This window comes from Furipterus horrens, unplaced genomic scaffold (genome assembly GCF_987537825.1).
Source record: "Furipterus horrens unplaced genomic scaffold, mFurHor1.1.pri manual_scaffold_3, whole genome shotgun sequence".
In the NCBI taxonomy this organism is placed as follows: Eukaryota; Metazoa; Chordata; class Mammalia; order Chiroptera; family Furipteridae; genus Furipterus; species Furipterus horrens.
The window spans coordinates 125,719,399-125,736,312 of NW_028327173.1; the positions used below are offsets into that span (position 1 = coordinate 125,719,399).

The 16,914-nt window shown below is 39.1% G+C and overlaps 1 protein-coding gene across 2 annotated transcripts in view; it reads left to right on the forward strand.

Annotated features, from left to right (window-relative positions):
- LOC150015889 (cofilin-2) overlaps positions 1 to 15,103 on the forward strand; it is a 103,770-nt gene extending 88,667 nt beyond the window's left edge. The window contains exons 1-4 of one of the 2 annotated variants that reach the window (XM_090270144.1): positions 12,301 to 12,493; positions 13,559 to 13,866; positions 13,985 to 14,061; positions 14,143 to 15,103. In XM_090270144.1, the coding sequence (XP_090126270.1) occupies positions 12,491 to 12,493; positions 13,559 to 13,866; positions 13,985 to 14,061; positions 14,143 to 14,255 (501 nt within the window). In that variant the 5' untranslated portion in view covers positions 12,301 to 12,490 and the 3' untranslated portion in view covers positions 14,256 to 15,103. Of the gene's footprint in view, positions 1 to 12,300; positions 12,494 to 13,558; positions 13,867 to 13,984; positions 14,062 to 14,142 lie in introns of those variants that run through there. The other variant, XM_090270146.1, reaches the window with a different exon arrangement.
- Positions 15,104 to 16,914: the final 1,811 nt, after the last annotated feature.

The window sequence follows — 16,914 nt, forward strand, 5'->3', positions numbered from 1 at the left end:
TCTGAGGTGAGTATCTTGTAGACAGAATATGTATGGGTCTTGTTTTGTTATCCACTCAGCATATATCTTTTGATTGGAGTGTTTAATCCATTTACATTTAAGTTGACAGATATGTTGTTATTGACATTTTATTATTCATATTTTTAATCATTTTTTTCTTCTTCCTAAAGAAGACCCTTTAACATTTCTTGTAATACTGGTTTGGTGGTGATAAACTCCTTTAGCTGTTTCTTGTCTGGAGAGCTCTTTATTCTAAATGATAGCTTTACTGGGTAATCTTGGTTGCAGGTCCTTGCTTTTCATCACTTCGAATATTTTGTGCCAATCCCTTCTGGCCTGGAAAGTTTCTGTTGAGAAATCAGGGGGGACCGCTGCAGCCATGATACTCCATCAACCTGGCTGACACTGTTTGACCTGCCTTAGAGGTCCCCAGAGACTCCACCCCACCACAGCTGCTTTTCCGTGTAAATGGCTGATCTTGGCTCATGCTTCACAACTTCCTAAATCCTATCAAACAAGCAACAGCTGGCCTCAGTGAGCCCCAACCCCAGCACTAGCAGCAGCCACCCTAGATTCACTGCTTGGCTTAATCTGGGAATCTCCAAACCCAGCACAAATAGCAGCCATCTCAGATTGCCTTATAGCTCAGGCAGGGTGGCCCCAGGTAAAAACAGGTTGGGGCTGACCTTGGGAAACCCCAGGGCCAGTGCACACAGTGGACAGCTAGAGACCACATCAGAGCACCACCACTCTGCCCTGCACAGCTGATCCTCCACAGAAGGCAGAAGTGGGTAATAAGTGGTCACAGCCAATCCTTGCAGCTGACTGGCCTTGTTGATCCCTCCCATTGATCCGCCAACAGCTACCAAGGCTCAACTACAAGAGGAGGGTGTACTCAGCCCACATGAAGGGCGCACCTCAAGTACCCAGCTTGGGTGATAGGAGAGGCCATTGGACCCTGTAGGACACCTGCTACATTTGGCCACACTACCAAAACATGGAGTCAAAGCAGCTTTACCTAATACTTAGAAACAAACACAGGGAGGCTGCCAAAATGAGGAGACAAAGAAATATGCCCCAATGAAAGAACAGATTAAAACTCCAGAAAAAAGAGCTAAAGGCAATGAAGATAAGCAATCTATCAGATGCAAAATTCAAAGCACTGGTTATAAAGATGCTCAAGGAACTTAGTACCTCATTCACATAAAAAAGATCCATCAGAAATGAGAGATATACTAATTGAAATAAAGAACAATTTACCTCTAAACAACAGTAGAGTGGATGAAGCTGAGTATCAGATCAGTGATGTGGAGCATAAGGAAGCAAAAAACAACCAGAACAAGAAGAAGAAGAAAGAATAAAAAATTTTTAAAAAGGACAGTATAAGCAGCCTCTGAGACAACTTCCAGAGGTCCAACATTTGCATTAGAGGGGTACCAGAATGAGAAGAGAAAGAGTAAGAAATTAGAAATCTATTTGAAAAAATGGTGAAAGAAAACTTCCCTAAATTGGTGAGGAAATAGACATGCAAGTCCAGGAAGCACAGAGGGTCCCAAACAAGATGGATGCAAAGAGGCCCATTCATAATCAAAATGACAAAAGTTAAAGATAAAGAGGGAATCTTAAAAACAACAAGAGAAAAGAACTTAGTTACCTATGGGGGAATTCCCATAAGATTGTCAGCTGATTTCTCAAAAGAAACTTTGCAGGCTAGAAGGAATTGGCAGGAAATATTCAAAGTCATGAAAAGCAGGGACCTATAGCCAAGATTGCTCTACCCAAAAGCTATCATTTAGAATTGAAGAGCAGATAGTTTCCCATACAAGATAAAACTAAATGCGTTCATCATCACCAAGCCCTTATTATATGAAATGTTAAAGGGACTTATTTAAGAAAAAAAAGATCAAAACTATGAACAATAAAATGGCAAAAATACGTATCTATCAAAAATTGAATCAAAAAAAAAAGAATAGTTTTGCTTTTGTTTCTGTTAGGCACAGCAGGTATGACTAATACTTAAGGGCTTCTTCTCCTGGAATCTTGAGGTAGAAGCTTAGATTATTGATTTAAAATTTATCTTTTTTAAAAAAATATATTTTATTTATTTTTAGAGAGGAGAAACGAAGAGAGGAAGAGAGGGAGAGAAACATCAATGTATGGTTGCCTCTCCCATGCCCCAACTGGAGGCTTAGCCCACAATCCAGGCATGTGCCCTGACCTGGAATCAAACCCATGACCCTCTGGTTTGCAGGCCAGCTCTCATTCCACTGAGCCACACCAGCCAGGGCTCTTCTTTTTAAATGGATGCATTTAGTGCAAAAAGTTTCCCTCTCAGTTCTGCTTTAGCTATGTCCTACAAATTTTGATGTGTCATTTTTTTTTCATTCTGTTTGATGTACTTTTAAATTTCTCTTGACACTTTTTTTTAACTGTTCTTCATATTTTATTGATTATGCTACTACAGTTGTCCTGATTTTTCTCTCTTTGCCCCCTCCACCCAGCACCTCCTACTCCTTCAGGCAATTCCCCCACCATTTTTCATGTTTGTGGGTCATGCATATAAGTTCTTTGGCTACTCCATTTCCTATATTGTATTTACATCCCCATGACTATTCTGTAACTACCGATTTGCACTCCTTAATCCCTCACCTCTTAACCCATTCCCCCACACCTCCTTCCCATCTGGCAACCATTGAAACACTTGAGTGTGGGACCAGACCATGCCTTTTCTCCACCCTTCCTACCAATCTCAACATGGCTTTTTCTTTATATCCCTGCTAGTTTTTGCAGCCAGAAGTTGTGAGGACTTATCTTCCTGGCACTGGAACCTTCATCTGGGGGCCTGGTGTTGGGCTGCAACTCCTCGCTCCTGAGGTATCCCTCCTGAATTTTTATCCACCATACATGGGTGAGGGACCAGCCCATTCAGCATCTGTGTCCTTCCTACAGTCTCTTTGGGGAGGGTTTACAAAAGGACAGTGGCCTCTGTTTACCTTGATGCCAGACTCTTCAGTTCCTCCCTGTATGCCACTGGTGCCTTTCAAGCTGCTGCCCCAGTGCTGGAGCCAGAGGGACTGCGACTGAGTAGATGAGTCTGTGTCCACTGAGTGGCAGTGACCAGCATAGTGTAGGCTTTTAATTCAAAGATATCAGTGTTGGCTGTGTACAGTCAACACAACTGCTGTTATCTTCAGTTTCCTCATCTGTAAGATGAAGATGACACAATATGCACCATGGTATTTTTGTAAGTGTTAAATGGGAACAAAGACATGCAAAATTCACTTCAATGAATCTCTCTTGGGACTTAGTTCCAGGAGAAAACTGTTTCTCCTTACAAACTTTATGCTTCTTTTTATTAGCTAATTAAAGTTATTTAACTCAAGGACTTTCCCTTTTGACTTGACCAATAAGAAACTTAAGGCTAAACTTTAATGTTTTATCATCCCTGTGCTCCTTTAAAAATTTCAAATGTGATATATGGATAGTGAAGTGCAATATCTCAACCATGTGTCTTTTAAGCAATTTTAAACTCTTTCTTGGAGGAATTACAGTGTAAATAAATAAATGTATGGAATAATGCCCTGTAGTCATTTTCTCATTGCTTCAAACTCTAATATTAAACTTTATTCAGCTATCTCATTTCTGTTATTCTTCTATGTTATATCAAGCTTTCAAGTTTCTATTTGAAGGGTTCAAAAAGCAATATGACTCAGAATGATTCAGTCTGCTACATTATAGCAGCACTTTCAAAGTTCTTGGATGCTGATGCTAGGTTATGGATCAAATGATGAGAAATATGCCAGTGGGTAGTACAAATTACATAAACTCATCAACGATGTATTTGTTGTCTCCATGCAAAATGGAAGCTACAGAGACAGTTACCGTTAAGTATTTGATGTTCTTTTTCTCAATTTAAAATGATTTTTATTTTTATAGTTACTAACAGTTGAGAATTGGTAGAGATGAGGATATCTCTTCTCTGAGTCCAAAGCACCTATTTGTGTGTGTGTGTGTGTGTGTGTGTGTGTGCGCGCGCGCGCGTGCTAAGTTTATTTATTTTAAAGATTTTATTTACTTTTAGAGAGAGTGGAAGGGAGGGAGAAAGAGATGGAGAGAAACATCAATGTGTGGTTGCCTCTTGCATGTCCCCAACTGGGGACCTGGCCCACAACCCAGGGAATGTGCCCTGACTGGGAATCAAACCAGCAGCCCTTCAGTTCGAAGGCTGGCACTCAATCCACAAAGCCACACCAGCCAGGGCAGAACTACCTAATTCTTAATCACAGAACAGACAAGCAGACAACCAAAATGTACTTCTTTGAAGAACTATTGCTGAATTTCTGCTTAGTTTGCCCTTAGGGTTAATAATAGATTAGTTAAACCTTTCTGTAGAAAGAGTTGAGTGAATAAAGTGCCAGGACCATAGTGGATACTCAATAAAATACTATGGCTGTGAAACTTGCAAGAAAGAAAGCCAAGAGATGCATGCTGGTTGTGTTACAACACGGTATTTAACTTCATCCTGAGAGTACATGGATCTCAATGAGGCCAGACAGTCTCATTTTCATTCTGAGCAAGAAAAGACATATTTTTCAAGCCACATTCTTCTTCCTAATATTCCTCCTTCATTTCAACTCAGATTTTTTTTTCCTCTCTAAAGTCTAAACTAACTATGGCAGAGTCTTCTAAGTACTGTATTTAATTTACTGGGTAGCCTAACAATGCCATCTCTTAGGACACAGATGAAGAGTCCACCAGTCCAGACCATCTCTTTACAATTTCTTGGAGGGGAATGAGCAAACTACAAATCAAAAGACCATCTGGAAATCCATCCAGCATAATAGAAAGCAAGAGATCTGAAACTAACGCAAGTTATAAGTTGATAGATTCACTATGAACAATTTGGCTACATCTGGTAAAATTAGAGAAAGCATAGTGAGAGTTCACATGTGTTAGAAATCCCAGCAGATCAAAGACTCTTAGCTTGAACTCTTCCCTAGCAGATCTAAAAACATCTGCCACTTCCCCAAACTCAAATGTAGAAGAAGCACTTCCTCTCTAAATGTTCATGTTACTTTGAAGGTAGGCATTCCAAGGGCAGAATATAATGATTTAACTTTTTGAGATGAAAGCTTTATTAAAATTATATTACTAGTTAAAAAATACAGTTATCACATTAAAAATTTTTGACCAATGGCCAAAAAAGAATAAACAGTCAAAAAAAGACTAAGAGTTTAAATATATTTTATGAAATATCAACTACTTCCTCTGGTTATTCTTATTTCCTAAACAATAATAGGCTTCATTCTTCAAATTTGGGTCAAAAAGTATGTCCCCACACAACCAAGACAAACTGTCCTCATTGGTTTGGAAAGGGCTTTCCTAGGACAAAGATTGTCATAGGACCCTGTCAACCAACCACACAAGCGTTCCTTCCTGACCATGTTTGAATAGCCCATTGAAAACCTGTTCCATCATTCTTTTTACAGTGTTCTTTCAGAGCCACCCAGGGATTAAAGGCATAAACAAAAAAAAATAAAACTTTATATAGGAAAATATTTTTATATCAAGATTGGAAAGAATTTCCTCTATTTTTATGCTTTTTATTATGGGAAAACTTAACATATAAAGAATAGTATAATGAACCCCTGTATACCTACTGCTCAGCTTTGACAATTACCAACTCATGGTCAATCTTACTTAATCTGCACCAGCAACTCCTGCCCCGTATTATTTTTAAGAAAATTCTACTCATCACACTATTTCAATCTGTAAATATTTCAGACCATATCTCTAAAAGAAAAGGGACTCTAAAAAGTAGAAAGAAAGAAAGGGACTCTAGCATTGACTGGTGTGGTTCAGTTGGTTGAGCATCCCACAAAGCGAAAGGTTGCCAGTTCGATTCCCAGCCAGGGCACATGCCAGGTTTGAGAGCCCAGTCTCCAGTTGGTGCATGTGCGAGAGGCTACCAATTGATGTTTCTCTCACACATTAATGTTTTTCTCCCTGTCTTTCTCCCTCCGTTCCCCTCTCTCTAAAAATAAATTTTAAAAAATATTTTTTTAAATAAAGAAAAGGGACGCTAAACAAAAAGGCCTTAATACCATTATTACACTAAAAAAACTTTAATACTAATTCCTTCACCTCATCAAATATTTGGTCAGGAAGGATTTTTTTTTTTTTTTAATAATTTGTTTGTTTGTTTTTAGAGAGGGGGGAAAGGAGAAAGAGAGGGAGAGAAACATCACTGTGTGGTTAACTCTCACTTGCGCCCCCAACTGGGGACCTGATATGCAACCTAGTCATGTGCCCTGACTGGGAATCGAACCAGCGACACTTGGTTCGCAGGCCGACACTCAATCCACTGCGCCACAGCAGCCAGGAGGAAGGATTTCTTGAAAGGAAGGAAGAAGGGTTTTAGAGACGGAGGAAAAAGAAGCTGAGGAGAAGGAAGAGAAGGAAAGGGAAGGAGGAAGAGAGGGAGAAAGGGAAGAAGATAAACCATAAACATAAAGCAAAAGGCACAAACCTAAAGGAATAACTTGTTGCATTCCATCAGATAATTTTAACTTCTTTACTTAAGAGATACCATAAACAAAATTAACAGATAGTCCAGAGAATGGAAGAAGATATTTGTGATGTATATAACAGGCAAAGCATTGATACACTGAATATATGAGTATAAAGAACCACTACAAATAAGGAAAATTAAAAATGATCCTAAGAAAATTGTAGAAAATATGTGAACTGGCATAGCTAAGGATAGTCAATATCACTAGTAATCAGGGAAGTGCAAATTAAAATCATAGTGAAATACCAGTTCACACAATCAAACTGGCAAAAATTACAGTCAGCCATATACTAGTGTTGGCAAAGATATGGTCAATGGGGATACATCCACCACTGGTGTGAGAATAGATTCCCCTTATGTATACCAGGGATCCCTGTTATTTTCTCACTAGACTGCAAGTTCTATAAATACAGGGACCATATGCTTGAAAATACTGGATTTGATAGGAACAAAGAAAAAAGAAAATAGATAATGGCAGGTGCCACTATCAAAATTTTTTGATAATGTACAAAATAATTAAATGTACAGAAAATTTTAAAATTTTTAATATACAAAAAACTAATCAAAAAATCAAATCTTTGTTGTAACATTTAAAGGGAAAAACTCATTCTACTGAAACTAGTTTGGGCAAATCAGAAAAGAAAATGGAAAAAAAATGATCTATCAGCAATGTATAGAAAAAAATGTTTGAGAAATTGGAATTTCTCCTGTAAATACTTCCTTGATAAAAATTTATTTTATACTCAGTGTCTAGCACCGTTCCTGACACATAATAGAACTAAATAAATAAATAAATAAATAAACTTCCACTGATACATTTACTAAGAAATTAATTTTCAAACACAGAAGTAATCCAGCTATGAAAAACAAGAGAAATCTTTTTTTCTTTTCTTATTCGATGAGATGTTCATGAGAGAGGGGACGGTAGGGAGAGAAAGAAAGAGAAACATCGATGTGAGAGAAAAGCAGCGATTGTTTGCCTCCCGTACACACCCTGACTGGGAATCAAACCAGCAACCTTTCAGGGAATGGGACAACACTCCAGCCAACCAAGCCACACTGGCCAGGGTGAGAAATCCCTTTCTTATCAGTTTAATTCACCAGTAAGCAATTATAAATCTAAAAACTGATAGCATATTAGAATATTATTGCTGGCTTAATTATAATGACATTCAAAAAAATAAATTTGAGGAAAAGAATAATCTTTTCAACAAATGGTGCTGGAACAACAGGATATCTTTATGCAAAAGAATGAAGTTGGACTCCTACCTTATCATACTAATAAAGTAACTCAAAATAGATCATAGACCTAAATATAAAGTTGAAAGCCTTAGACAAAAATATGGGAGCATATAAAGATAAACATAGATTAGGCAATGGTTTCTTAGATACCCCACCAAAAGCACAAGGAGCAAAAGAAAAACTAGATAATGTAGACTTCATGAAAATTTCAAAGACTTTTGCTTCAAAGGACACCATTAAGAAAGCTAGACAACCCACAACCCACAGTATGGAAGAAATTTTTTGCAAATCATATATCTAATAAGGGACTCATATCCAGAATACATAGAGTACTCTTACAACTTAATAGAAAGAAAAATAACCAACGAAAAATTGACTAAGGATATTAATAGGCATTTCTCCAAAGAGGATATATCAATGGTCAATAAGCACAAGAAAAGATATTCATCATCATTAGCCATTAGGAAAATGCAAATCAAAACCACAATGAGATACCATTTAATACTCAGTAGGTGGCAAAATTAAAACCTATGGCTTTTGTAGTAAAGTAAGCTAAACAAAGGATTTCCATCTTAAATAAATTACTAGCAAGTTGCTTTTCTCAGATGCTGTTTTTGTATCATTTGTATAATTTAGGTAACTGATTGTTACTTATTATGATGATTGAATTAATATCACAAGCAACTGACAGTGGATCTGATAAATGTCTTAAAATGTCTAAGTTAATAGACTGAAATTGGCATTTATAAATACAGAATTTGAAACTGTTTTAAACTACATTTCACTATTTACTGCATTTCACTGCTGCTCTCCTCTAGCTCATTACCTCTTCACGTGACATAGACTGCTAAATTCCTTAATTGTGAGGTCATGTTCCTAAATTAGAAAGAACTAGAGATGAGGCATGTAAGACTCAACGTGAGTTTTGTGGCTGAGAGAGTGAGTCACAGAAACTAGACTCCAACACATCTCTCATTACGTTTATTTTCTAATTCTAAGTTCAAATCTGAATTTAGAAAAGTACATGACTTGCCTTACTAGTCTATTAGCTCAGGCGTGGGGTAGGAGGAATGTGTCAGAGTCAAGAAGGCACGTGGGTAGAAAAGTACATTTTGAAGCTGTGAGTGTCTTCGTGCTTACATTTATCTTTGTCGGGAAGAGGCTTTGGGGGCTGAGAGTGATGTGCCTTGACAAGAAGTGGGGATCAAACAGAATTTTTCTGTATAACCTTCCAAATTATTGTTTTAGATAGGACTTTAAAAATGATTTTAAATTCTTACATGCCACAGAATCTTCATCTAGATTGTTTCTCGGGAGAATATGCATTAGGAGGTGTTCACTTTCCTGATTTTCTAAGAAATCTTGAGTAAACAAACTTGAGCTGAGTCTTACAAAACACCAGTAAGGTTCCGGATGCTTCCTGACTGTTGCCTGTGAGGGTAAAATCATGCTCTCACCTTCATTCACTGGGCACTGGTTGGTGGTAACAACGGCCCCAGGGCTCCTATTCCTGTGCTGGTAGAAGCTTTACATACATTATCTCACTTGATCCTCATCATAATCCCAAGAGGGAGGAGGTAACATAATCCCCATTTTACACACAAGGAAACAAGCTTAGAGCAGTTAAATAAATGACACTACCATGTGGGAGCTGAGATTTCATTCAGAGCCATCCATCCTCTTTGAGGTTACTCTCATTTAGTTCCTAATGGTTATTTTTTGCTGCCATTCCTGTGTCCCGCAAAGGGAAAATTATAGTTTAGATGTGTGTTCTAGTACTTGAGCTTGACATTGCTAAAGGGGACAGATGTGGGATGGTAGGCAAAATAATGGCCCCAAGAGATGTCCCTGTCCTAAACTCCAGAACCCAGAATATAGCAAAAGGGACTGCACATGATTAACAGAATGATTTTGAGATGGGAGATTATTCTAAATTATCCAGTGGGTTCCAAGTAATCACAATGGTACTTAGAAGTGAAAGAGGGAGTCAGGTGAGAGAGAATCAGAGATATGGTGACCGAAGCAGCAGTGGGAGTGGTGCAACTGGAGCCACACACCAAGGAAAGTGGCAGCCTCTAGAAGTTGGAAAAAGCAAGAAAACAGATCTTTCCCTACAGCCCCCCAAAGCAATGAAGCGCTGCTGATACCTTGATTTTAGCTCCAGAGGAATCATTTCTGACTTCTAGCCTCCAGAACTGTAAGACAATAAATCTGTGTTGTTTTTAAGCCACTAAATTTGTGGTGATGGAAACTAATACATATGATGCCTGACACTCAGACCTTTCCACTACACAGGGGTCAAAACTCATGCAACAATGCTTGATAATGCTGTCCCTTTACCAAATAAGTGGTGTTAAGTGTTATAAACAACAGGTATGAAGAGGAGTTGCTACTGACCCTGAGGTTCTAAGAGCGAGCCTCACAAGGACATGTAGAAAGTCCTCCCAATCTTCAGGAGCTTCCTTTTTGTTCTCTTTATAGCACTGAAGCATCTTGAATGTATTACTTTATCATCTATGTGCCAGGTTCCAGAAATTCAAAGATGAGTAGGACTCAGGTATTGAAGGAGCCTACAGTCTAGGGACAGCGAGGTTTGGAGAGGCGTTGATGTCACAGCTGGGAGCACCTAACATCTTCGGAATCCCTAGGTTTGGTAGGAAAGGTTCTGACACCTCAACTAGTGTCCATGGATCTGGTCTCTGCCAGGGCTGTGGCCTCTGTAGAATCTCTTTGCTGCCAATTTCAAGCCTGAGAAGGCAAGAAGACCCTGAGAGGAGGGGTATATGAAGGACAAGCATTGCTGATACCTACACAGAGCTTACGTTTGGTGCCCTGGAGATCCATTCTCCATTATTTTCTTGAAATTTCAGAAGACATAAAGAAAGGGAAAGGTTTCATAAACTATTATGTACCAACTAAATGTTAAAGTGTTATCTACTTGCTTGAGATTCATGCTTAGACATTAGGGAATTTCTCAATTTTTTTCTCTAAACTAAGTCAATCTGCCCATTAAGAGAATAAACACAAGCTATGGACATAAAAACTAGATCTGTTTCATGGGCAATACTTAACATGCTTCATTTAAAATATATTAAATTTTGGATACAAGAATTTAGCACACAAACTAGGGCAAAACTTCTTCTCATGATTTTCCATCCCTAAACTTACTTAATCCTGAGAACATATTCACACTATTTCCTGAGAAACACTGATATACTAGGAAACTGAATTTTAAAGCTGAAAAGGACTGTAAAGACAACTTCATCAGAACTTGTTTTACAGATGAAGCACCTGAGACACGCAGGGGCTGGACGCCCTTGGAGGTTACAGAGACAGGGGCAGTGCCAAGATGAATACCCCAGACTCTCTTCTCCCAGCCCAAAGGGCACTGCCCTTCTTTCTGGCTTAGTTTGCTTCAAGGTGTATCTGGACTTACTATTTTGTTCCCAACAATTTGGGACAATAACAAGTCTACCTTTTTAGTGCAAGTCTTTTTCACAAAATAAGTTTCATTGTTGAACAGAGTTTTAAATTCATTTTACCAATTTAACAAATGAAGAAAGTAAGATAGAAATCGTAAATGTTTAGGAGAAAAGGAGGTATAACTCAGGTCAAAGTTATTAAACACTTAAATCTTTTTCATTATAGAAAATACATAAAGTGTTTCACTCATAACATTTTCATTATAAACTCACAGTTTACTTTAATCTTTATGAAAAATGTCCTCAAAGTATAAAGTGACATTTTTTTCTCTGGTAAATGCCATACTTTTTCAGTATTAAAAAGGTTAGAGAAAAGCCTTGGCTCAGTTATACAAGCTTTGCTAGAAGAGGTTGTGATTGCCAAGATGAGAGAGGAATCTCTACCCTCGGGTTCACTTATTTGATGTCAGCTGTCATAGCTGCGGCTTCACGAAGAAAAGACTACTAGCAGAGACTACGACCCATTTCCTACGCGGTCTGATATATAAAAGGATATTACTACCGAGGGATGTTACTCCCAAATTTTCCGCCTATTATTATTTCAACCACAGACTTGGGAAAGTGCTTTTTCCACCTGTTTATCATTTTGTTTTTCCCGGAGTAATTCAATCAACTAGGTAACCCCCTAGAGTGTTTATCTCATTTAATTGGAGGAAGGAGATCTGACAAGTTATGGGGGCTTTCCAAAATGACTCAAAACGCTGGAATCCAGCCCCTGTCGGTGGAAACCACGGGTGAATAAAAGAAAGACACCTTGGTGGGCGGGTCCCCTCACACGCACCGACCGAGGGAGCAGTGCCCTCGTTCAGGCCGCGTGCAGACGCCCCTCCTCGAGCCGAGCGCCTTCCCCAGGCAGCTACGGGCGGCGGAGGCTTCTGAGCTCCAGCCGCTCCGGCCACCGCCGCGCAGTCAACAGGGCCTGCTGGGCGCGCGCGCGGGGTCAGGTCGAGGACGCGGGCGGGGCCGGGAGGCTGTCGGGCCTGCCCGGGGCGTGCCCACGTGACCGCCCGCAGCCGCTTGCAGCCCCCCAACTCGCCGCCGCTGCCGCTGCCGCTCCCGCTGCCGCCGCCGCCTCTCTGGCTGCAGCTCCCGGCGTGCCCCGCACTCGCTGCTGCCCGCCAGCCCCTCCTTCTCATCCCAGTGCCACCTCGCCGGAGCCCCAGCCGCCGCCGCCGCCACCACAGCCAGGGGCACTATGGTAAGGCGGGCGCGCCGGCCGGGGGGTCGAGGGCAGGGGCGCGGCGACCAACCCGCCCTGCGGGGCCTGAGAGTGAGGCCGCCATTTTAACCTGATTTTGGCCTCAAAGGTGGGCGCTCTTGTGCTGCGGCTCCGCTATTCTGTCTCCAGGCGGGCCCTGCCGCTCTTCGGAATCCTGGGCGCGGGGAGGGCACCGGCCGGGCCTGGGCGCGGGTCGGGGGTCGGGGCCTGAGGGGAGCGGGAGACGGCAGGAGGCGTCGCGACACTGGGAGCGGCGACCGGAGCGTGGGAGGCTGCGGAGCTCACCCGCTCACGCCGCGTTTGCCCTTAGCTGCCCAATTTTACCTAACAGGCGCGATCTAAAATTGGTACGTGCTCGGAAGCCCTTGCTGAAGGCTTTGGTGAGGGTCTGGATGGCCTGTAACAAAAATCCTTTGAGGGAGGTTAGGGAGGTGGGAAAAGCCTTCTTAAAATGCTTTCTCGCGCTAAAAAAAAAAAAAAAAGCTTTTAAACTAAATCCGTTAATGTTAGTGTGTGCATTTGCGCTGTGAGGCAGTTACGTTGAAGCTGTGGGCGGTTTGAAGTTTAAGCTTGATTCTCTTTCCTTATGAGGCAACGGCACTGGCTAGAATGACTTTAAAGAAAAAAATAGTAGAAGCATTAACTGAAACCCTAAAGTGTTTTTTTAAGGCCTGCAGAGTTGACACAATACAGAAGGTATTTTCCTTCTGTTCCTGAAGCTCTGACATCACCCAGTGAAAGAGGAAACCTTTCAGGGATGGGACAGCCTGTGTCTGTCCCTTTCCTTCTACCTTCCATTTCCTTCAACCAGCAAACCACTTTCGAAAAGATGAATGGGTCGGGATGAGTTAGAGCCCTTAGGTACATCGTATATTGATCCTTGAACCATGGCAAATCTGTTTGAACTACCTGCTTGCATGGAAAGGCAATTTTTGATGTCCAGACAAGTGAATCCTCTCTAGGCAAATAGTAATTTTGGTTAAAACCAAAATAGTTGTTCTGAATTACTGTTCCTTTTTTGTTTTGTTTTGTTCTTATATTTAGGCTTCTGGAGTTACAGTGAATGATGAAGTCATCAAAGTTTTTAATGATATGAAAGTAAGGAAATCTTCTACGCAAGAGGAGATCAAAAAAAGAAAGAAAGCAGTTCTCTTCTGTTTAAGCGATGACAAAAGACAAATAATTGTAGAGGAAGCAAAGCAGATCTTGGTGGGTGACATTGGTGATACTGTAGAGGACCCCTACACATCTTTTGTGAAGTTGCTACCTCTGAATGATTGCCGATATGCTTTGTACGATGCCACATACGAAACAAAAGAGTCTAAGAAAGAAGACCTAGTATTTATATTCTGGTGTGTAAAAACAAAAGAAAAAAAGTACTTTTAAAATGCAAGGATTGTTCTTAACATAGTCAGTTTTGCCTTTGTTTTTCTTTTCAGTGAATTTCAACAATTGTTTTTTCTTCTTTAGGGCTCCTGAAAGTGCACCTTTAAAAAGCAAGATGATTTATGCGAGCTCTAAAGATGCCATTAAAAAGAAATTTACAGGTACAAGTATTGAATATTTTGTGCGGAGGATTTACTCTTTCTTAATTATAATAAGGTAATGGGATGTTTTGTTCTTTTTAGGTATTAAACATGAGTGGCAAGTAAATGGCTTGGATGACATAAAGGACCGTTCGACACTTGGAGAGAAATTGGGAGGCAACGTAGTAGTTTCACTTGAAGGAAAACCCTTATAAAATGACAGTCAAGTGCCATCTGGATCTTAAGGAGCTTTCATTTCTCCAGCTCAGTCAATTGGAATAGTATTAGGTTTTTGTTTCTCTTTTTTTTTTCTCTTCCACTGGGTCCTTCCAACACAATGAATGAAGGAGATATCATTCATGTAAGCAGCCTATCAATGATTGCCATTAGACTGTTTAATACTGTTACTTTGATGTAGAACCCAAGGAATGCCTTCCCATGATATTTTAGCCAAAACAACTGGTTATATGCCTCCCTTGCAGCAAGCACTACAGTGAATGTGATTGTCAATGTGAATAGCTTAGAATACTGCAAGGGGTAACCTAATTGAATGCCTTGAAAGTATTATCCACTGGTCAGATGGTAAACTTTATTCAGTATTATTTATAGTTGCATTTGATTGCAGTTCTGTGAGGCTCCAGCATTCATACACCTCACCTGCCTTGGCAAGCCTATTTTTGTGACATGGCAGCACAGATATAACACTATGCATTGAAAGCACTTTTTGTATTGAGTTAACTCCCCACCCCCAAAAGGAATGCCAATTAAGTTGTGTTAACTGTCATCAACTTATCCTAGTACCTCAGTGTTCATTCCTGTTACCTGCATATCTTCTTAAGAACTAGCTGTTATTAATGCCTTTTTGTTTTCCATTGAGTGTACACTACTGAATAAGTGTAGGAGTTTTATGTTTACCATGTAAGTCTTGCAACACTAAAGATATTTTATCAGTCATGATGGCAATTTCTGTATAAAAGAGCCTTAAATGGAACGTTTTTGAGATCAAACTCCCCACCCTCACAAAATGGCCACGTTGCAATAAAAATTGTGGCATGTTACAGAACGTTGCCTTGTTTTCCTTGGACATTTTGCAGATGTTATCTGAAGCAACTTCTTAGGTAAATGCTATTATTAATCTCTGCACTGGTCATTTAAGAATTCTTTTGTACAACATTCATGCATGATATTTTCCAGTTTGTTGGGTTTATTTGGTTTAAAAAATACACTATCCTAAAGCCAACTAATATAAAATATTATTTAGAGGGATACTTTTATAAGCATTAGTTTATTTATTTTCTTATATGTTAATATGGAAATCAGAAATTATTTTTTTTTGCACTTTGACATAAATATTCTTCAATACCTGATATGTTTTCTGGATAAATTAGGGTGGTTATTTTTTAATTCACGTTTACATTTCTAAGTAGTTAAGTAGTAGAAGATGGAAGCTCTTATTGTATATTTGATTATAATGAAAATAATTTGTAAAACGTCCTTCACAAGTTTAATAATACTTCTCATAGTTATCATTCAGCTACTATTTAATATATTTTGCAAATTGGAAAAAAATAATTGATACAGCAGTTTTAAACAGTAGGAGTAGGATTTGGCTGTAGTCCAGACTGCTCTCCTTATAGAGAATTTGATCTGCTCAGTGTGAGCAGTTTGCTGTTAGCCAGAGCTATTTATGGCAAACACATGCTTTTGTATCTTGTCATAGTTATCCACAAATGGCAAAACTGGACTGGATTCTACTGGTATGCAAAACAGGCATGCTAGTAAGCAGTCAGCCGTGGCTTTGAACTTAACCCCATAGCTCTGAAGAATGCTCTTATACCAAAAACAGGAAATGAAAAATCCCCTTTTTTAATGTGTGAAAGTAATTTGAATATAATTAAATATTTTTCCACATTTTCAAAAGTTTTTTCAGTTGAAAACAAATAGGAGTTAAATGTCTAGGTTTCCATTTAAAGTTCTATGAATGGCTTGGGATCTTTTGCACTGAACAATTTTATTTCAGGCCTCCAGCTGTCCCTGTGAATTACCCTGAACATTCTGATGGCTTTTTGGTAAGGCCAAACTCCTAAGTAAAGCATGAAGATACTGACATATACAAACCATATGTGTAACTGATACTTGTACCATGAAATTTTCCTCATTCTTCTAAAAAATAAGAAACTCTTAAGTTATGTAGTATCTTTCGTTTTTATAGCTGGTTTCTTAACTTTCTTATGTGCCTCTTTAATTATATAATAATTTCAGAGATTAAATATTGCTTTAAACTGTGGTACTTTGATTTGTTAGATTGACAGAACTGATTTTACTATTAAGTTCATCTTTGAAATACACCTTTGTGCATAAAGCCAAAAATAATGATAAAATTAATTGTTCACATGTTACTTGAGACTAATTTGGCATTTGAAATGATCATTTTATTTTATAATCATTTACAATGAAACTGTTCCAGTTAGCTTTAAAAGGTATACGGTGCTAATTAGTAAAATATTGAGGGCAATATTTTACTGCTAGCTTGCAAAATTCTAAGTGTTAAAAAATAAAATATATGAAAATATATAAAGCTGTTGAAATGTGTTTACTTACACTTCAGAACATTAAAATTTTTAAAACTAATATTGCAAATCAGAGAGGCACCATTATCTTGAGTCTTAGGATTTCAGTTGATTATACTCTCATTTAGAGATAATGATATTCTTTGAAAACTGAGTGTTGTAGCAATTGATTTTTTAACATTGTCAGCAAAATGGGAACAGTTGGCATTTGTCCCAAACTGGCTATCAGCTGTTATTTTCCATCATTATGTAAAATAATGTGGCCGGCATTGGGTGTTTAATGTTCCTTTTAGTAGATTGGAAG